The sequence below is a fragment of the Elgaria multicarinata genome, chromosome 16, assembly GCF_023053635.1.
Source record: "Elgaria multicarinata webbii isolate HBS135686 ecotype San Diego chromosome 16, rElgMul1.1.pri, whole genome shotgun sequence".
NCBI classification, from domain to species: Eukaryota; Metazoa; Chordata; class Lepidosauria; order Squamata; family Anguidae; genus Elgaria; species Elgaria multicarinata.
Genome location: NC_086186.1, coordinates 26,759,980 through 26,781,117, shown reverse-complemented (window position 1 = coordinate 26,781,117; position 21,138 = coordinate 26,759,980). Strand labels below are relative to the sequence as shown.

Below are 21,138 nucleotides of genomic sequence, written 5' to 3'. Positions count from 1 at the left end.
AGTTTCTTATTCATTCTTCTAAATGAATAAGAAACTGGGTATGCATATCCCAAACTAAGCTTTGGGTCAGCCCAGATCATGCACTCGTACCTGCAGGGATGCATCTTTTAGCAGACACCATAGAATTGCATCCGGTGTTAAGTGAAGAATGTCCCAGGTTCAATCCAAGGGCCGGGAAAGATGCTTGTATGAGACCCTGGGGAGCCGTTCCTGCCAGCCTGCGTAGACAAGACTGAGCTACATGGACTAATGGTCAGTGGAGGCTCGTGGCTCTGCTGTCAATAGGACAGTGAATCTGTTCTGGGTTTCAGTCAAAACCAGTCAGGACTCTGAAGGAGCTATCCTAGAGTTCTGACTGAAAACTGGAACGGATTCACTGCCTCACTGATATTGGAGCCACCAGCATCATATAATCATAGAATAGCAGAGTTGGAAGGGGCCTACAAGGCCATCAAGTCCAACCCCCTGCTCAATGCAGGAATCCACCCTAAAGCATCCCTGACAGATGGCTGTCCAGCTGCCTCTTGAAGGCCTCTAGTGTGGGAGAGCCCATGACATCCCTAGGAAACTAGTTCCACTGGTTCCTCCTCTGCTCATGGTCTGACCCAGAATAAGGCAGCCACCTATGTTGCTATTCCAGCCTTATGCAGAGAATCCCATGGGTTTTCAACTCTTGCTCCCCCCATGACTTTGGCAAGCTCCTTACTTTTTGGTCCATGTGATGTCACGGCTGTCTGTCACCTCCCCAAGAAACTGGTCTGGCTTGCGTTGCGTCCGACTTGGGGAAGATGCTTGCTATAGATGGTTTCACATCACATCACATTCATGATGCAACAAATACGTGTTTGAAAATGTCTTAATTGTGATTTCTGCCCCTGGGCCTGGATGGCTATAAAAAGGGGTTAACCTTTTATATGGAGGAAAACCCAGGCCTGCAGCTATGGCTATGAGCCGCAGTAGCTAATGGACCCTCCAGGTTCAGAGGAGGTCTTGCCTCTGGATAGCACAGATTTCCCCAAGTTGGTGCCCTCCAGATGTTTCAGACTACAGTTCCCAGCATTCCTGACCACTCTCCATGTTGCCTGAGAATAATGGCAATTGCAGCCCAACACATCTGGGAGATACCACGTTGGGAAAAGACCATACAGAAAAACACCCTCCGGTTTTCTGACTACGGTGTGAAAACGCATGTGTGTGTTTTTAATGTGCGATTTTCAATTGCAGGTTCAAAAATATGCAAACGTGTGGTGTGTTGTTGTTTTTAAAAAAGCACTCCCGTTCATGTCTGCGAGCAGGACAAGCTTGAATGATTTGCAAACTGAATTGAAATCCACGTGCACCCCTACACTCCAGCCCAGAGCACAGACAGGATCGTTTTGACTCTTGAGCAACGCTTTGCAAAAGAAAAAGAAAAAAGCACCCAGTTTATAAATAATGCATTTCCTTTGTCTTGTAGGAATTCTGGAGGCAGAGGTGCGATCAGATCAGCAGCGAACAGCGTACATAGCAAATCTAATAGGTTTGTAAATTAGGTTTTGTGTTCATTTGTTTTTTTGCTATTAATCTGCTTCGTTTTCTCTCTCTCTCTCTCTTTGTGGGATTGCTCTTTCCACTTACTTCTTAGATCTGGTACTTTCTGCTTTTCTTTATGATTTCTATTAATCACCGTTTCCCTTGCGGCAATAATTTGGCAATGACAGACAAGTTGCATGTTGTGGTGGCAGTGGGCGCTGCAGAACGGAGGTGTCGTTCTTACCTGTTGTACAATACAGTATGTCATTGCAAGGAATCAACATGCAGCCCATCGTGAAACTTACGGTGTTCACAACCACAAGATGTTGTGATGGCCACCAGCTCTGGGCGGCTTTAAAAGGGGATTAGACAAATACATGAAGGCTATCGATGGCTTCTAGTCATGGTGGCTACGTATTACCTCCAGTGTCAGAGGTGGTATGCCTCTCAGTACCATTTGTGGAGTAACACCAGTGGACGGTACAGCAACCACTTATGCCTCACCAAAAAAAGAGGGCACAGATTTGCATCGAATTTGCATGTGCTCATTTGCACATGGAGAGGTGCAATTTTGAAATATTTTTAAAATAAAAAGATGCAGACAAGCTGGAGCGTGTTCAGAGGAGGGCAACCAGGATGATCAGGGGTCTAGAAATAAAGGCCTATGAAGAGAGACTGAAAGAACTGCGCATGTTTAGCCTGGAGAAGAGAAGATTGAGGGGAGACATAAGAACATAAGAAGAGCCCTGCTGGACCAGACCAAGGCTCCATCTAGTCCAGTACTCTGCTCCCACAGAGGCCCACCAGCTGTCGACCAGGGACCCACAAGCTGGAGGAAGCACATAGCCATCTGCACTAGTAGCCATTGATAGCCTTCTCCTTCAGGAATTTGTCTACCCTCTATTTAAAGCTATCAAAATTGGTAGCCATCGTTATGCCTTGCGGTAGTGAACAATAGCCAGCTTGCTTCTCTGGAGAGTGCTGGCCAGCTGGCACCGCGAAGCCATTGAGATATTGTGGGGAGTGATGCAAAGGGCCCCTCTCTTCTCTCCCTCCCTTTTCCTCTCCAGAGCTGAAGTGGTAATAAATGGGTCCTCATCTCCAGCTGCTGCTGACAGAAGTAATGAAAGTGTGAAGCACCACGCTAGGCCAGCCTCATCCAACTGGATACACAACCAGACACTCTCATTGAAGATCAGGTACTGGGCAATTACCTATAGAGACAAATCTGAGTCATGTCCACAGATGTTGACAAATAACCTCCCCGTCCCGCAAAGTTTAGAGAGACTTTAGAACCTAAAGGATCATTCTCAGGGGAATGTTCTCAGGATTCATGAACAGCCCAAACTTGGAAAGAAAAGGAACGGGTTGGTAAAGACTTAGCAGAGCTGGCATAACATAGAGCTATCAGAAATCTTCCTTGGCCCTCATTAGGACCCCTGCTCCTCCTGGTTTTTAATTTATTTCTTAATTCGATGGTGATGATGTGAGGCTGACATGTGACAAAGTGAAGTTCTGCCTTCCCACCCTCCTCTCCAGAGAGTGTCAGCTATTGGGTGGTATAGAAACGAAATAAATAAATACTTGGGTTCAAAAGAGTGGTTTTGTGTTTTGGAGCTGAGACTCTACCTCTTTTCCTTGTACTTAGGACCTTGGGCAAGTTGCATTTCTTTTAGCCTCACCACTTTAACTGTTGTGATGAAGAGGGAATTTCACCAGGTTCTCCATATATACAAATGACACCTGCTGAAATTCCCTTCTCTATGCAACTCTTAAAGATGCAGGAACCCTGTCCTCCTTTTCATACAGTCACCCTAGCTTTATGGTTCCTGCCATAGAGGCCTTGTTCCTAGAGTGTGCCTTCAGCAGTTGCATAGAAAAGGGAGTTTCAGCAGGTGTAATTTGTATGCATGCAGCACTTGGTGAAATGCCCTCTTCATCACAACAGTTAAAGCTGCAGGAGCTATACTAGAGTGACCAGATTCAAAAGAAGGCAGGGCACCTGCAGCTTTAACTGGTGTGATGAAGAGGAAATTTCACCAGGTTCTCCATATATACAAATGACACCTGCTGAAATTTCCTTTTCAATACAACTGTTAAAGATACACGAGCCCTGTCCTCCTTTCCATATGGTCACCCTACGTCAGTGGCCTTGGAAGCACTGCTTGAAGAGTCCTTGCCAGCTGTGTAGGTCGCTCTGGGGATAGTCTAGGAATGAGGCTTCTGTGGCAGCAGCCATCAGTCCCATTCCTAGAGTGTGTGTTTATTCCTGCATTGAGCAGGGGGCTGGACTCGACGGCCTTGCAGGCCTCTTCCAACTCTGCTATTCTACGATTCTATGATTTCTTGGGGGGTGGGGTGGGGTCCATCCAGTTAGTGGGTGTTGGAGGGGGTCCTTCATGCAGGACCAAGCATTGTTGCTGCTGGGTGGATTTCATCTGTCGATCTCGCCAAAGGATGACCGAATATTGGGATCCCACTTTGAGCTAGATCAGGCTGTCTCCCACTCTCTCTGTTCCCTTTGTCCATCATTGGCATCATTCCCTCATTCAGTTATCCAGGGGAGTTCAATGATGTTGCCGCCTAGCTACGGCATTCCTATTATCCGGCTGTCTTTTTCGAGACTTCGCTGGTGATTATTTTTCTGACCTTGAACAGAATTGCAGCACCAGCTTTGTCCAGTGTGGCCGAGCGAAGCATGATGGATGGGGCTGGTGGGAAGGGTGGTCCATGGAGAAAGGTGGGTTTGGGACTGTTGCTGCCCAACCTCCCTGCATCGCTTGCCATGCATTTCTTGGTCGCATTGCCAATACCACGTCCTCCTCCGTGGCTCCTTCCCCTATAGACCAGGCTTGGCCATATCTATTTTTTTCAGAATGGTCTCGACTGTGCCAAAACATTTATTTTTGTTGTTGTTGCTGCTGCTGCTATTATTATTATTATTATTATTATTATTATTATTATTATTATTATGGTGGTGGTGCTATTATTATTATTATTATTATTATGTTGTTGTTGTTGTTGTGCTAAAATGCAAAAGGCCAATCAAATATAGATGTTTCAGGAAATGAGTAAATAAAGGCTGATTTCAGATAGGCAATCTTGGCTGGTTTAGTGGCAGAGCTGAGGAACATGGGTGTGAGGGTGCTCTTGCACCCGTGTCCCGCTTGTGAGTCCTTGGTCGACAGCTGGTTGGCTCCTGTGTGAACAGAGTGCTGGACTAGATGGACCCTCGGTCTGATCCAGCAGGGCTCCTGTTATGGTCTTAAGCTCATGCTTTAAAATTATTTTATTATTTTATTTTATTTTATTTTATTTTATTTTATTTTATTTTATTGCATTTGTATACCGCCCCATAGCCGAAGCTCTCTGGGCAATTCACATAAGATAAAAACACTTAAAATCAATATACAAAAATTAAAAATCACAAAAACATGCAAAAATGCACATATATTTAAAACCACTATAACAACTTTACAAACAATGAGCCAAAGAACAGACCGAGGCTCATTACATGTTGCTAAACGCCTGGGAGAAGAGAAAAGTCTTGACCTGGTGCTGAAAAGATGACAGTGCAGGCCTCCTCAGGGAGATTGTTCCACAGTTGGGGGGCCACCACAGAGAAGGCCATCTCTCTTGTTGCCACCCTCCGATCTTCCCTCGGGTAGGTTCATGTCGGGAAAGGCGTTCCGTCAGGTATTGTGGTCCCAAGCCGTGTAAATGCAAAAGACCCAAGCTTCAGTCCCTGGCCTCTTTCAGGCAGGGAAATAGATCTGGCCTGAACTTCTGGAGAGCAGCTGCTGGTCGGCGTAGACCAGTCTTGTCAAGTCTCAGTCCCATGGACCAAATCTGGCCATCTAAGGTTTTCCCAGATGGCCATACACCCCTTCCCCACCCCCGCAACTGCCAATTGCTTGGTGGTTTCGTGACTTTTGTGCAGTTCTTTATCCTCTTCTAAAAGGTTGACTTGACTCCCCTAGAGCTTGGTGACTGACCATAAGAGCTCAATATATTGTCCCCACTAGGGTGGCCGTATGGAACAGAGGACAGGGCTCCTGTATCTTTAACTGTTGCATAGAAAAGGGAGTTTCAGCAGGTGTCCTTTGTAAGCATGCAGCACCTGGTGAAATTCCCTCTTCATCACAACAGCAAAAGCTGCAGGAGCCCTGCCCTCTTTTGTATCTGGTCACTCAAGTATAGCTCCTGCAGCTTTAACTGTTGTCATGAAGAGGGAATATCACCAGGTGCTGCATGCATACCAATGATGCCTGCTGAAATTCCCTTTGCAATAGAACTGTTAAAGATACAGAAGCCCTGTCCTCCTTTCCATCTGGTCACCCTAGGCCTCACCCCTTTTCCTTCTGCCCCACACACTGTTAGAATATGCTCCACCAAGAGCTTCTCTGAAATTGAATTTGGCCCTGGAGCAGAAAGAAATTCAATACCCAGGGTGCAGGCAATACTGAGCTAGTCAGGCTCAGTCTCCCAACACACGATCAGAGATCTGAAAGTGGCCATTGTGGAGCAAGCAAACTTCACCAGGAGATTGAGGTGAGAGACTGCTGAGTGAGAATCCCTGAATGGGTTCAATTCTACTACCAGAGGCTTGAAGCAGGATAAAGGATTTTTATCACACTGCTTGGTTCTTCTCACATCAGTTCGTTGGTTTCTGTTCACCACTCTGCTGCTAAGATCATCTTCTTGGCTCGCCACTCTGACCATGTTACTCCACTTCTGAAATCTCTTCATTGGCTTCCAATTCACTTCAGAATCCAATATAAACTTCTCCTGTTGAACTACAAAGCTTTTCACGGTCTAGCTCCTTCCTATCTCTCCTCTCACACTATTGCCCCACTCGTGCTCTTCGCTCCTCTGATGCCATGTTTCTCGCCTGCCCAAGGGTCTCTACTTCCCTTGCTCGGCTTCGTCCATTTTCTTCTGCTGCTCCTTACGCCTGGAACGCTCTTCCAGAACATTTGAGAACTACAAGTTCAATCACAGCTTTTAAAGCTCAGCTAAAAACTTTTCTTTTTCCTAAAGCTTTTAAAACTTGATTTTGTTCTGACCTTATACTGCTAGTTTTACCCTACCCTGTGCCTGTTTGCATTCTCTTCCCCTCCTTATTGTTTTATTATGATTTTATTAGAATGTAAGCCTATGCAGCAGGGTCTTGCTATTTATTGTTTTACTCTGTACAGCACCATGTACATTGATGGTGCTATATAAATAATAATAATAATAATAATAATAATAATAATAATAATAATAAGCCACAGTTATTGATGGGATCGTCATTTTTTGCATTGAATTTCCTTCCGACCTCACTGCTTACATTTTCTGCCACTTCCACCACCATGTGTATAAAATATTCATAATTTTCTATGCATCTGATGAAGTTGGCTATTGTCCACTTGTTAGTCTTTACGGTACCACCATCGTGGTGTAGTGGCTAGAGTGTTGGACTGAGAGTCAGGAGATCTGGGTTCTAGTCCCCACTCGGCCATAGAGTTCGCTGGGTGACTTTGGGCTCTCAACCCAGCCTACCTCACAGGGTGGTTGTTGTGAGGATAAAATGGAGAGGAATAAAAGGATTATGTGTGCTGCCTTGGGTTCCTTGGAGGTAAAAAAAGGTGGGATATAAATGAAATAAATAAATAAGACGCTTTGTAGTTTTTGCTACAGTAGATTAACATGGCCACCTTCTGGAAAACCAGTACACACCAGCTTCTTATGTTACTAACACAATAGCCAGGGCTTGCTCCAGTGGGCGGCAAGGACATGATCCGATGCATGTTTAGACAGAAAAAAAGCCCTGGGGCATGCTGGGAGATGTAGGACTTTTTTTCTGTCTAAACTTGCCTAGGATTGCACTGTAAGAGAATTCTCCACTTGCACATTCCATGTCTTCAACGTTAGGAAGGCCTACTGACAACATCTTCGACACATGGCATATATAATATTGAATACACTGCAGCACCTTCACAACTAATGCCTACGCCAACCATCCTTGTGTCTGATCCTTGTCGTTGGTTGAGTCAGAAAACTACGTAACTAGCCTTTGTGCCCTGTTTCGGCTTCTTTTCTTTCTTTTTTTAAAAGAAAACAGATCCTGAAGTTCTTAGATGCCGAGAAAGACATCTCCGTGCTTAAGGGAACTCTCAAGCCCGGGGACATCATCCACTACGTGTTCGACAGGGACAGCACCATGAACGTTTCCCAAAACCTCTACGCCCTCTTGCCCAGGACTTCACCGCTGAAGGGCAAACACTTCCGGACGTGCGCCATCGTGGGCAACTCGGGCGTCCTGCTGAACAGCCGCTGCGGAGAGGAAATCGACGCTCACAGCTTTGTGATCAGGTAGCGCTGGGGTGCAAGGGCGAGGGTCCCCTTCGAGGCTCTTCCCAACTGTGCTTTGGAAGCTCAACTTTGAAGAAGGCCTTTTTCTTTTAAAGCCACTCGACGCAAATCTTTGAATCTTAACTTCCGCTGAGAGGGTGGCAGTATGGCCACCCAATTTTGGTGGCCAACTGCGATGGTGGCCTAAAAAAGGCCAAACTTATCTTTAAAACGACACATGCACCGATTGCTCGGCTGCCATTGCTGCTGCCAAAATCCAGTGGCCCCAGGTCTGTCATGTGAACCCCCCCCCCCATTGAAATTAACTCATTTCCTTGGCTGGGTTCACACAACACACTAACCCGCCCAGTTTGGGCTGTTGTTGAACTGTGGGCTATTGTGTGATTCTGCAGGGTTGCTCATTAACTCTTCAATGTGGCTTGTTAACCATCCTGAACAACGCAACAACAAACCATGAGCTCTCAGGTTGGCTTGTTCGAGAAAAAAATAAACCACGATGCACGGCTCACAAACTACCCTGCGGAAAATGCACTGCGTTCAGACAACACAGTAACCCATGGTGGGTTAGTGTGTTGTGTTAACGCAGAGCTTGAGGCTTCTTCAGGAGAATCTCCCCGTTGCTTGTGTCCTACGTTAATTGACGGGGGAGAGTGAGGTGCTCCCCCTTCCCTTCCTCATTACCAACGGCTGCATAGTCACACAGAGAGCCTGATTGTCTGGGAGGAGAGGCTGTGGAGCAGAAGGACCAAGCCTGACACCAATCCAAGGTGCCTGACGCCAATCCAAAGGGACATCACTGGGTCGGCAGAAAGGAATTTGGAGCCATGTCCCCAAAGAACCCTGGAGAGAGGCCCCCGAGGACAGCAAAACATAAGCCGGCAGAGACCTCATGACACGAAACCTTGCCCTTCCCTCACATGGCCTGCACGGTCCGCCCTCACACAACCAGCTGCTGCCCAACTCACGTTCTCTCATTTCCCGCAATCGCAGCCACCTCTCACACACATCTGCCCATGTACACTTCTGCCCTTTGCCCCTCCTTCTCTGCCACTTCAGTCCCCAAAAAAGAGTCTTGTGGCAGTTTATTAATGACTAACCACTGTATTTTGGCAGAAGCTTTGCCGGATCGCAGGCCACTGTCTGCAAAACCGTCTGCCGTAATTCCAAGACCCTTCGTTGTCTTTGCTGTGACAGGCTGACCCGGCTGCCTCCTCTCTGGAAATTGTTTTAATCACAAGAGATGTCACAGTCATTAGATACTCAAATGCTCACATATGACTGTAAACTCAGGGACGGCCCGTGAAATTTCCCAGGCGTGTGAGTGGCCACCCTGGGACAATGAGTTTCACTGCTTCATTCTATGAGCGTCCTTGGATGAGCGTTTCATCGCATGTGCGTCACTGCCCACTCATGGTTTTTCGCTGGTCCTTTTGATGCCCCCATCTGCCTCCCGCGTGTCTCCTGCCCCTTCTGCTCATTTCCCGGTTGCAAAAGGAGACCTGGGTGATTCTATTTTTTCAGCTGTAGCAAAACATGCCACCATTTCCTGCTGTGTGCAGGAGAAGCAGCGGGATTTTAAAAAGCCCACGGAATGGGCCACCTGGTCATTGTTTACTTCCTCTTTCTTCCCTGTGTAAAGAAAGAGGAAGTATTGTGGGACAGAAGTGGGGGGGGAGTGACTGCAGGGAAATGTGATCCCCCCCCCAGAAGTCTGATGATGCTCATAATTATTTGTTCCTTTTCTTTATCTACGGTGACCCTATGAAAAGGAGGACAGGGCTCCTGTATCTTTTACAGTTCTATTGAAAAGGGAATTTCAGCAGGTGTCATTTGTATATATGGAGAACCTGGTGAAATTTCCTCTTCATCACAACAGTTAAAGCTGCAGGTGCCCTGTCCTCTTTTAAATCTGGTCACTCTAGTATAGCTCCTGCACCTTTAAATGTTGGGATGAAGAGGGCATTTCTCCAGGTGCTGCATGCATACAAATGACACCTGCTGAAATACCCTTTTCAATGCAACTGTTAAAGAGACAGGAGCCCGGTCCTACTTTATGTTCAGTGGCATTGCCAGGGTTGAGGGTACCCTGGGCAAGATATTCTCTAGGGACCCCACACACACTCATATTCCTGAGTGGCACACACCCCACTTGCTGGTTTTGCTTCCACATGGTGTAGCGCTTTCTCTCTCTGTGTGTGCGTGTGTGTTCCCAATCCCCATCCTTGTTGTTTCTTCCCAGTTATGTTTCACCCACACACACAAAGAAGCAGGCACCTCTCTCCCTCCCTCCCTCTCTCTCCCCCTCTCTCTCTCATCACGTCCAGCCTGTGCGTCTCTGCAGCGTGGCCTCTTGGCCCACGTGGGCCATCTAGAGGCCATCTGGGGAAATGAAGATGCTGGGCACCTTTGCAGCTTGGTCCACGCCACGCCTGGCCTGTTTTAAAAGTTAAAAGAAAGTCAAAATTGTGCCAGGAGGTGGGGAGCGAGCGAGCAGAGCATCGGTGGTGGGGAAAGCAAGCACGGGGGTGGGGGGGGCAAAGAGATGGTACGTGGGGCCCTCTGAGCTGCGGAGTCTTGGATCTCTGCCTCGTAGTCCGGCTTTTGCAGCACGAGTGTTTATTTTATCTTCACCACGAAGCTTCAGGGTGTTTATATCCCTATAAGGCCTATTCAGACGACACTTCAGGCTCTGCGGTTAGTGAAAACCTGGTTCTCTGGTGTCTTCTGAACAGGCCCATATTTCCTGTAGCGCTTTTTTTAGTTTAAAGAGTAGTTTTATTTTTTGCACTTGCATTTTGAGAGCGAATAATTCCCCCTTTCCACACCGCACGCACATTTTGCCCTTTGCTGGCTGCGTGGCTATACGTGTTTACTAGGGATGTGCTCCGCTTCTAATCGGACCGGCGAATTAGAAGCGGAGCGAGGGGCTTCGCCTGCCCTTAAGGCGGAGGCGAAGAGGATTGGGGGGCCGGCGGAGCGTGGCGAAGAGGATCGAGGTGAAGGCGGATCCTTCGCCTTGATCCGGAGCTCCGCCAGAAAGGTAAGTGGGGTTTACCGGGCCCTGCCGCTGTTGCTCTCGCCCATGCGGTGACAGCGGCAGGGCCCGGTAACCCCCCCTCCTCTCCCTTACCTGCCTCCGTCCGCGGTCCGTCGGCGTCTTCAATTGAGCCCGCGGTTCAACCAGGAAGTCTGGGCCGCTTGCGGGCTCAATTGAAGACGCCGACGGACCGCGGACGGAGGCAGGTAAGGCCCCCCTCTCCCTTGGTCCCTTACCGGGCTCTGCCGCCGTCGCCGCATGGGCGGCGACGGCGGCAGGGCCCGGTAATCCCCCCGCCCTCCTCTCCCTTACCTGCCTCCATCCGCGGTCTGGCGGCGTCTTCAATTGAGCCCGCGGTTCAACCAGGAAGTCTGGGCGGAGCGGCACGGAGCGGAGCGGGCCGATCCGAAATTTTCGGATTGGCCCGCGGGGCGGAGTGGGGGGTCTGTGCACACCCCTAGTGTTTACGCTGATGCTCTGCGGTGCGGGCGGCCTCAGCGCTGGCAGGGAGCCTGCTTTGCGTGCAAAAGGTGCTGGGGTCAGTTAGGACTTCTGTCGTGCCATCGGTGTGCCTGCCACTTAACAGGTCCCTGCCCCCTGGAGCTTACAATATAAGATTCAGGACAGGTGAATCCACAGAGGAAGGAGCGGGAAGTGGCGTCTGGGGCAGACAGTCAAGGAATTGGCAGCGGTTGCTGTTCTATGCCCTGCAACGCTCCTGAGTGAGCCTAGTAGGAATAATACCCATGTGCTTAACTTGCTTACAGGTGGTAGGGCAGCCTTCCCCCAACCTGGTGCGCCCCAGAGGTGGTGTAGTACAGCTCCCATCATTATTTATTATTTTATTTATTTATTTATCATATTTATACCCCGCTCCTCAGCCAAAAAAGGCTCTCGGAGCAGCTTACACTTAGCAAAAAAGACAGTCCCTGCACTCAGGCTTACAGTCTGATAAAGACATGACACGAAAGGAAAAGGAGTCCAGGAGGGAAGAGGGAAAGAGAGAGAGAGAAATTAAATGGACTGGGAAAAGGGCTAATGGGATTGTCCTGCTCCCGAAGGAGGGGAGTCCAACTGGAGCAGGCCCCGATGTTTCCTTGGCCTGCTCCTGTCCCCTCGGTCCTTCTTCTTCTCCACAGGACCAAGATGACAGTTTGCCCTGTGGGGGTGGGGGAAGAGTCCAACAGGAGCAGGCCCCGATCATTCCCAGCCAGCATGGCTGAGGTTAGCTAGGGATGATGGGACTTGCAGTCCAACACATCCGGAGGGCTCTGTTGCAGTTGGGCATGGGGACAAGGGTGTGTTGTGCCAAAGGCTTCACAGAAAAGGTGGGTTTTGTGGAGGGACTGGAAGGAAGTCCGAGAGGTGTCATCTCTCAGGTGTCCTGGGAGGCAGTTCCAAGCCTATGGGGCAGCAAGGGAGAAAGGGCGGAGCAAGAGACCTTGAGACGGCGGAGGAGGGCGGAATGGGAGGAGCAACCATCACGGGCCGGGATGCTTCAGGATAGAAGAGTGGAGTGAGAAGGGGAGGGCGAGGCCAGGGGGGGCTTTGGAGGCCAGGGGGATGCTGGAGTGGACGGGAAGGCAGGGCAGGGGCTCAAGGAGAGGCGTCACATGACCAGAGGGAGGGGAGCAGTGGATGACTGGGGCAGCAGAGTGCTGGGTAGAGGTGTGGGGATCCAGGTGAGAAGACCCAGTGAGAGAAGAGAAGGCTAGAAAGCACAAGTCTGCACTAGTCTAGGCGAGAGATGACGGGGCATGGAGCTGAGATTTTTTTGAGGGTGCACAGAGGAAGGGCCGTCTTTTTGCAATGTCATGAAAGGCAATATGGGGAACAAAGAGAGAGAAATCAAAGGTATGGTTTATTTTATTTACTGTACTTTTATCCAACCTTTGAGACAATGATTCCACCCCACCTCACCCCAAGCGTCTCACATCAACAAAAGCGAGAGAGGAGCCCTGGCATGGGGCTTAAAAACTAAAAAGTCAAGAGATGCCGAAGGGAAGGGGAGTGGAGGAAGGCCAGTTTTTGGAGACCAGAAAGAGGGGCCTTGCTGGTGTGGGCCCCTGCTAGGGTGTGGGCCCTCAGCAGGTGCCCAATCATGCCTACCCTTCACGTCAGCCCTGATTGCTGACTTCCTTATGAGGGAGCCCTCCGCTGGTTGTTTTGGACACCGACTTCCAGTGTCTTCTTCAGCTGTCCAATCTCCTTTCTTCATAAATAACAGCCGGCGTTTCCACCTCCAGGTGCAATCTAGCCCCAGTCCAAGAGTACACCCAAGACGTCGGGACGAAGACAGACCTGGTAACAATGAACCCTTCGGTCATCCAACGTGCCTTCGAGGACCTGGTCAATGACACCTGGCGGGAGAAGCTGCTTCAGCGCCTGCACGGCCTCAACGGCAGCATCCTTTGGATCCCGGCGTTCATGGCCAAAGGAGGCAAGGAGCGCGTGGAGTGGGTCAACGAACTCATCCTCAAGCATCACATCAACGTCCGAACGGCCTACCCTTCCCTGCGCCTGTTGCACGCCGTCCGAGGGTGAGCAGCTCTGGTTCTGAATAAGAGCGGAGGGAGGGGGAATTCAGAGTTCAGCACATGCTCGAATGTGGAAATGCTCATAATTTGGGCCAAGCGAGATGAGATGTGAGACATGTGTAGGCTATTCCATTGCTTGCTTGGTTGATTTTTAGCGCTTTAATGCAACAAGGGACGTGTGGGAAGAGGAGAGCTATCCAAGGTGCTGAATCCTGTCCCCAAAATGGGGCCAGACCCTTGAATATCTCCTTTAGACTTATGGCTGGTTTTAACTAAGGGCTGCCTCACCGTAATTTCACCCCCTGTTTTGTCTCCACATTTTTAACCTCCAATGCTTTTTTGCTTGTTTGCTCTTCCACTCCACCCCGCCCCTTCCCTTTCTCTCTCCAGTTCATTGGTTGCTCCTTCCCCCCCCCCTTTAACAAGACATATACAAGCAGTTCCTGTCAGCTGGGTACTTCAACCAGGCCGCCTTTCTGCCCAGCAAAAATGGAACAGCCCTTTAGTCTGGCTCTTTAGGGGCATCGGGGGAGTAGAATCCTGTCTCTGCAGAGATCTGGCCGTTGTACGATTTTAAAAAAACGCTTTCGAGCCTGGGATGCAAGGTTTGGGTTTTCTATTGAGGCTGAGAGCCGGGTGCTGAGAGAGATCGCTTTTCCCTGCCAGGACCTGATGCAATCCAGTCAAGCCCACAGCAAGGCTCCCAGCAAAGGAAAATGGGCTTAGGGAAAATAATCCAGACTTTAGGCATTCTAGGAAAAGACGGGAAAGGCTGGGGAAGTGGCGTGGTGTCAGCAGGACAAGCACAGCGTCATGTGAGTGCCGTGCTGCAAATCGGCACACCAGGCATGGCGAGAGGGCTCTAAATCGCTGGTGTGATGGAGCTGTAAAACTCAGAATGGTTTTAAATTTGTAATTTTGCATTGCTGCTGTTTTTATCTGGTTTGAGCTTTTTTATTGCATTTTATATTATGGTTTTATACTGTTGTTTTATATTATGAATGGTTTTAATTTTTGTGAACCGCCCAGAGAGCTCCGGCTATTGGGCGGTATAGAAATGTAATAAATAAATAAATAAATAAATAATAAATAAATCTCTGCCCCACCGAAACTGGAGCTAACAGCCTCTCCTGCATCTGTAGGAGAACATATACTAGGTCCATATATCCTTTCCCCTGCAAGGCAATAAGCTGTCTGCAGAGGTGATATTTTATTTATTTATTAGCAGACAAACAGCTTGCAAGGAGAAAGTTTGGCCTCTCTGCTCACTCACCCTATAGCGGCTCTGATCAAATGGGGAATCCCCTGTGGCTGCATTAAAGTTCAGACAAAACCGGCTTCCTCCCTATCATGTCTAAACTGAGGCCCTCGGAATTTAGATTTTAAAAGATGGCTTTGAAAAACTCGGAACGAATCAATAAATTCATCACGATTGCACGGAACGGCTTTGTTTCCCATCGAGGTGCTTGCTTTCTATGCACAGGAAGCGTTTGTTGGCTTGTTTACAAGGGGTGCGCCAACTTGGTCATTCTGCACCCCCTTCAGCTTCAAATGTTGCAGGTTAAATAGTACTACGTGTTTATTCTGAACGTGTAGATGGGCTCTCAGCCTTGACATGCAAACACGCGTGCATCAATCTTTGCTTTGTTTACAGGGGGAGATTTGGGGGTGGGGGGATTTTGACCCCGGGCTGTGGCTCTAGCCTTTGTTGCCAAAACAAGGAGAATTGGGAGAGGAATCACAGTGGTAAATCGAAGGAACAAAAAGCATTGAAATTCATCCAGGTGCACAGGTCTGAAAGGTGCCGCACAACAGCCCCTGCTAGCCACGCACAACTGAGCCTTTGCCCTGTCCTCCAACCAGGAGGCTGCCCTTCGCAAAAACAAAACTCTCGTGCAGGCCTTGTGAGCGATTCCGTTTTGTATTAAGCTCCATCCAGCTTTTACATGGGAAAGAGAAGCCTGGGGGTTGGGGGGAAGCAGCCCCACTGGGCATGCAAATTTGGAGGGGGGAAAGAGGAGGGATTACTCAAGCCTGCTCTTTTTCAAGCTGTAATTAAGCGGCTTTCAAGAAATAAGCCTTTTAAATCAACCGACTCCTAATCCGCTGATTGCTTGTGCCATTGGCTTGGGCTCGAAATTATCGGCAGGATATGCTGAGCACCGTTCCCTTTCCCTTGGCAGGGCAGATGGGAGACGAAGGGGGTGTTGGATTTCTTTGGCTACTCCTCCTGCCCCAGCAGAGGCCAACCCGAGGGGTAGCAGTCCAGATCAGGGTAGGGACTGACCAGGACTCCGGTGCCTTTAACAACTGCGTAAGAGACAGAAATGCAACAGAAATCTGTTCTTGGATTGATGAAACTGTGACATCAACAAGAAAGAAAGAAAGAAAGAAAGAAAGAAAGAAAGAAAGAAAGAAAGAAAGATGAGAGAAGAGTTTTCCATCTAAATATGGGGGCAGTAGAACCAGTTGTAGATAACCATTTCTCCATGGAGATCAGGGATGGATCCGAGGGTCCAATTCACCCCACTCTGGAACTCACTGCGGGTTGTAACCCTGCCCCCTGCCATCACTGAAATTGCTGCTGAAATTCGGCTGTGCAGCTATTAAAAAAGGGACTTACAAAAAAAAAAAGTAGGCTGACCATATGGAAAGGAGGACAGGGCCCCTGTATCTTTAACAGTTGTAGAGAAAGGGGAATTTCAGCAGGTGTCATTTGTATGCCTGCAGCACCTGGCGAAATTCCCTCTTCATCACAACAGCGAAAGCTGCCGGAGTACTGCCATCTTTTGTATCTGGTCAAGAGGGCAGGGCTCCTGCAGCTGTAACTGTTGTGATGAAGGGGGAATTTCACCAGGTGCTGCATGCATACAGATGATGCCTGCTGAACAACTGTTAAAGATACAGGAGCCCTGTCCTCCTTCCAATATGGCCACCCTATTTAAAGGGTTGTTGTTGTTGTTGTTATTATTATTATTATTATTTGCTCCACTGCCAAATTTCAGCAGCAACTCGTGGCTTGTTTTTTAAGCACACACAGGGAAATTGCCCCCCTTTTGCAGAATTTCAGAGGTGGGACGGAAAAGAGGCAAGGTGGTCCCTTGGGGCCTGCCCATCCGTTGAGACCCATAGGGCTGGTTGTCTCAGTTTATTTCTTCCCCACCTTGACACAGGCAGCCAGGTCATGTGGCAAGAAGAGCGAGAGCCGAGCAGCGGAGGGGCTTCTCTGTTGCAGGGACACGGCAGGTGAATGAGGCAGGACGAGAGGAGACCAGGAAAGCCAGCAGCTGGTGCTGAACAGAGCTAATTCAATTATAGCCTGAATCCTTCAGCCAAAAAACAAAAGAGTGGCAAGATGAGCAGCCTTATGTTGGATGTGTATCACTCTGTTCCTACGGTGCCAGAGGGGTGGGGGTGGAGGAGAGAGGTAAGGATTACACCTGATGGTTCATGAATGACTACCGAATGCTGCTCCTTTGCAAGCAAGATGCCCATGGCATCCTTAGGTCTGGGCAGCAGGCTTTTAACAAGCGTTGGGAGGACAGGAGGAAAGGAGGACCGGGCTCCTGTATCTTTAACAGTTGCATAGAAAAGGGAATTTCAGCAGGTGTCCTTTGTAGGCATGCAGCACCTGGTGAAATTCCCTCTTCATCCCAACAGTTAAAGCTGCAGGAGCTATACTAGAGCGACCAGATACAATAGCGGGCAGGGCTCCTGCAGCTTAAACTATTATTATTATTATTATTATTATTATTATTATTATTATTATTATTTGCATTTTTATACTGCCCAATAGCCAAAGCTCCCTGGGCGGTTCACAAAAATGAAGAGGGATTTTCCCCAGGTGCTGCATGCCTACAAAGGGCACCTGCTGAAACTCCCTTTTCTATACAACTGCTAAAGATACAGGAGCCCTGTCCTCCTTTCCATCTGGTCGCCTTATATTCATTCCCAGCCAGCATGGCCATTAGAGCAGCTGCTCTAACCACGCTACCACACTGCCCACTCCGATAAATCTTGATGATGGATTCAAAGAGGTGAGCCCTGGGACAGGGAGGGTTCGCCTCCTCTTACCGGCATACCGTATTTGTTCTCCAAATCAGTCCCTGCCATCAGCAGGCTTTATATTTGATTTAAACAATCAAATCTGCTGCCATCAGGTCTTCTTTGAGCTCCGGGTAGCCTCTCTCTGCTTCTTTTACCCACCCTGTGCCACACAAGCCCTCAGATACCACAGTGACTTAAAATCCCCAGTTGTTTAATTTGACAAATGCTCTTTTGCCAGCTTAGCAGGGAGTTTCTCTCTGCCAGAACAACATGCTGGAAAAAAAAGGAGCCATCTAATGGCAGCTGTCTCTGAACTCTTTCCCAGCTGCTGGAGTCGACACAACCCCTACGCTTAATAGTGGCACCGATTGGTGGCGGATGGGAAAATAATTACAGCCTTTCTCAAGATTGCTTCACCTTCTAATTAAAACCTGGAGCCCTCGTGCAGTAACGGTTCGCTGTTGGTGCGGGGTCCCATGTGCGCTCAGCGTAACTTCAATTGGGGTGGCAAAATTAATTAGTTTTCGTGACGGTTCCCAGCTGTTTTGCCAAACAGGAGAGCGCTGAGCTCAGAGGCAACGTGGACATTGTCGATGCTGGCCCGAGGGTGGAAGAAAAGCGATAACGTGGTCGTTTGCTCCCCGTTTACAGCGCCAGCAAAAACATTTTTCTGCCCTGTGTGGATACAATGCAAAATGTTCTGCCCCAGTCACCCACTTTGTGAATTCCACGGGATCCACGGGATCAAAAGGCCACGGGAGCTGCATACGCCAACAGCTCAGCAGTCATAATAATAATAATAATAATTTATTTATTTATTTATTTATTTACATAGCACCATCAATGTACATGGTGCTGTACATAGTAAAAGAATAATTTATTTATTTATTTATTTATTTATTACATTGTTATACCGCCCAATAGCCGAAGCTCTCTGGGCGGTTCACAAAAGTTAAAACCATAATAAAACAACCAAAAGGTTAAAAGCACAAATACAAAATACAGTATAAAAAAGCACAACCAGGATAAAACCACGCAACAAAATTGATATAAGTTTAAAATACAGAGTTAGAACAGTAAAATTTAAATTTAAGTTAAAATTCTTCTCCTTCTCTTTGTGGAGGAGCATTCAGACCTGGAATCCCCTGATATATCCAAGGAACACCTTCCCCACGATTGTCTAGACCAGGCCTAAGTCTGTCCTGGCTCTTCTACCTGCCCCTTCCCACGTGGTACGTTTGAGATTAAAACTACAACAACAGTTGACAACCCTTGGTAGACTAGCAAGGCTTTTTTCAAGGAAGAACACCGCACCGCCCACCCCCCGCTCCCCAGTCTGGGATACCATCCACAGTGCGGGAATGCCAGACCAGGACAAACCTGCGCACCGCAGGATCTGTGGCAGACAGGGCCATTATTTATTTATTTTTCATTTTCGCATAAGAATATAAGAAGAGCCCTGCTGGATCGGATCAGAGGTCCTTGTGATCCAGGCAAACTCCAATGATCAGATGTTCACGAGTAGCGCATAGAAGCCACACACACACACACACACTCCACACACACACAGTTGCTCCCCAGCAAGGCGTACCAGCATGTGGCCTCTGAACCTTCAGGCAGGGCCAGCCACTTCAGGCATCCCATCCACAATGAGATGAACTTTGAATGTCTTAGGGTTGTTGCTGCTTAACAACTAGACGGCGCGCTAAAAAGATCCGTCTTTTAGCAACATGTCTCACCTGATCGGGCAGGGCACATGGAGGAGGTCAATGACACCTGGCGGGAGATTAATGAGATTAATGTCTGGGTAGGTAAGTACAGATGTTCCTTCGGGTAACCTGGCCTCAAGCAGTTTAGGGCACTGAAAGTTAAAACCGGCACTTTGAATTGAGCCCAGGAACAGACCAGCAGCCAGTGGGGAGGGAGACGGAGACGGAGAGAGAGAGAGAGAGACAGAGACAGAGACAGAGAGAGAAGTACTGTCATACTGACCCTGTTCAGATGACACACTAAGCCTTCGGGGTTAAGCATTTTGAGCTAAACATGATGGCTTAGCGTGTCACGTGAACCATGACTTAAGTGTGTCGTGTGAACCATTTCTAACCACGGCGGCTACAAAACCACAGTTTAAACACGCTCACTAATATTTGCTGCAATCGGGTTAGCGGACTAACCATGGCTTAGCATGTCATCTGAACGGGCCCAATAGGGTCATATCACTCAGTCCCGGTCAACAGTCTAGCCGCCCTGTTCTCATCCTGCTTTCTATTCCTTTCTAGGTATTGGCTGACTAACAAGGTGTACATAAAACGCCCGACCACCGGCCTACTCATGTACACCCTGGCGACTCGCTTCTGCAACAGGATTTATCTCTACGGTTTCTGGCCGTTTCCCCGGGATCAAAACCAGAACCCCGTCAAGTACCACTACTATGACAGTTTGAAATATGGCTACATGTCCCAGACCAGCCCCCACACCATGCCCTTGGAGTTCAAAGCCCTGAAGGCCCTGCACCAACAAGGGGCCTTAAAACTCACGGTGGGGGGATGTGACGGGGCCACGTAGCCTGGGCTTCTGGCCACTCGCTTTCCTAGAGGCTACGCGCCACGGGAGGATGGGGGAGGGGGAGGCAAGGATGAGCAGCCGTGGTAGAGACGGTTTTCTTTGTTGGCGTCCAGAAGGGGAGCACACAGATTTGTGCAGGCCGCTGCTCCTGCACTACGCCTGAGCGGTCCCGTCGCTTGGCGTTCCCGGAGAGATTTGCCCACGAAGAGCAGAAGTGATGGGAGAAGCAGGCCCTGGCAGGGTGCAGAACGGAGCTGGCATCTAAGACAGCTTTGCCTGCTCCCCATGGCTTGGAATGTCGCTGTGGTTTGTATGGGTGCTTTAGCGTGACGACGTACGTGTTAGGCCAGGTGTCGTGAGTGGTCTAGAATTGGTAGAGATAGGGCCTCTATTGGCCAGGCGGCCGGGCTCCCGGCTTGTGTCGTGTTCTTGGCTTAGTGGTAATGAGGGGGGACTTAGGGGTGGGGGTTTATCCTTAGAACTGCCGAAAGAGCAACGAGGGAGCGGAGCTGCGGAAAGGCGCTGCAGTTGGTTCTCCGGAGGAGTCCGTCCAAGAGAGTTGGCAGCTTCAGTTTGGAGGCGTTTCTTGAAAGGAGCCACCACGTTTCAGAAAACAGCCAATGGCACTCCGTAAAAACGCAGCACTTGGGAATGGCAGTCCGAACATTTTTTGAGACGGGACAGTTGGATTTTCTGTTGGTTCTACAGGAGGAGAAAACATCACTGCCTCGATAAGACAATGTGGAGCTGATGTAATGAAAGGAATGAACGAAAAGATGGACGTGGACTTAGATGGACGCTGCGATGTGGTTTCCTGTTTCTTTTCCTCCTTTGTAATGAAAAGGGTTTGGGGGGTGTAGTGTGTAGAAGATACCAGCCCAAGCGGTTGGCATCAAGGGTTTCAGCTTTTAGAAGATGAGGGGAGGGTGTCCCCTTTGGATCAAGTTCATGACAAGAGCTCTTCAGCTGAGCCAAATTACAGGTGTCGAAATCTAGCCGGATTTTATTAATCATCCAAAATGACTGGTTAATTGTGGTTTAACTGATTTGTTAATAAACCCGTTTTTAAGTCACCATATTCAT

The 21,138-nt window shown here is 48.8% G+C and overlaps 1 protein-coding gene across 1 annotated transcript in view; it reads left to right on the top strand.

The window, feature by feature from the left end:
* Nucleotides 1-20,055, top strand: part of ST8SIA2 (ST8 alpha-N-acetyl-neuraminide alpha-2,8-sialyltransferase 2) — a 32,823-nt gene extending 12,768 nt beyond the window's left edge. Inside the window, exons 2-6 of the mRNA XM_063142457.1 lie at nucleotides 1,457-1,519; nucleotides 2,583-2,711; nucleotides 7,612-7,869; nucleotides 13,153-13,446; nucleotides 19,770-20,055. Of these exons, the coding sequence (XP_062998527.1) occupies nucleotides 1,457-1,519; nucleotides 2,583-2,711; nucleotides 7,612-7,869; nucleotides 13,153-13,446; nucleotides 19,770-20,055 (1,030 nt within the window). The remainder of the gene's footprint in view (nucleotides 1-1,456; nucleotides 1,520-2,582; nucleotides 2,712-7,611; nucleotides 7,870-13,152; nucleotides 13,447-19,769) is intronic.
* The last annotated feature ends 1,083 nt before the right edge of the window (nucleotides 20,056-21,138 follow it).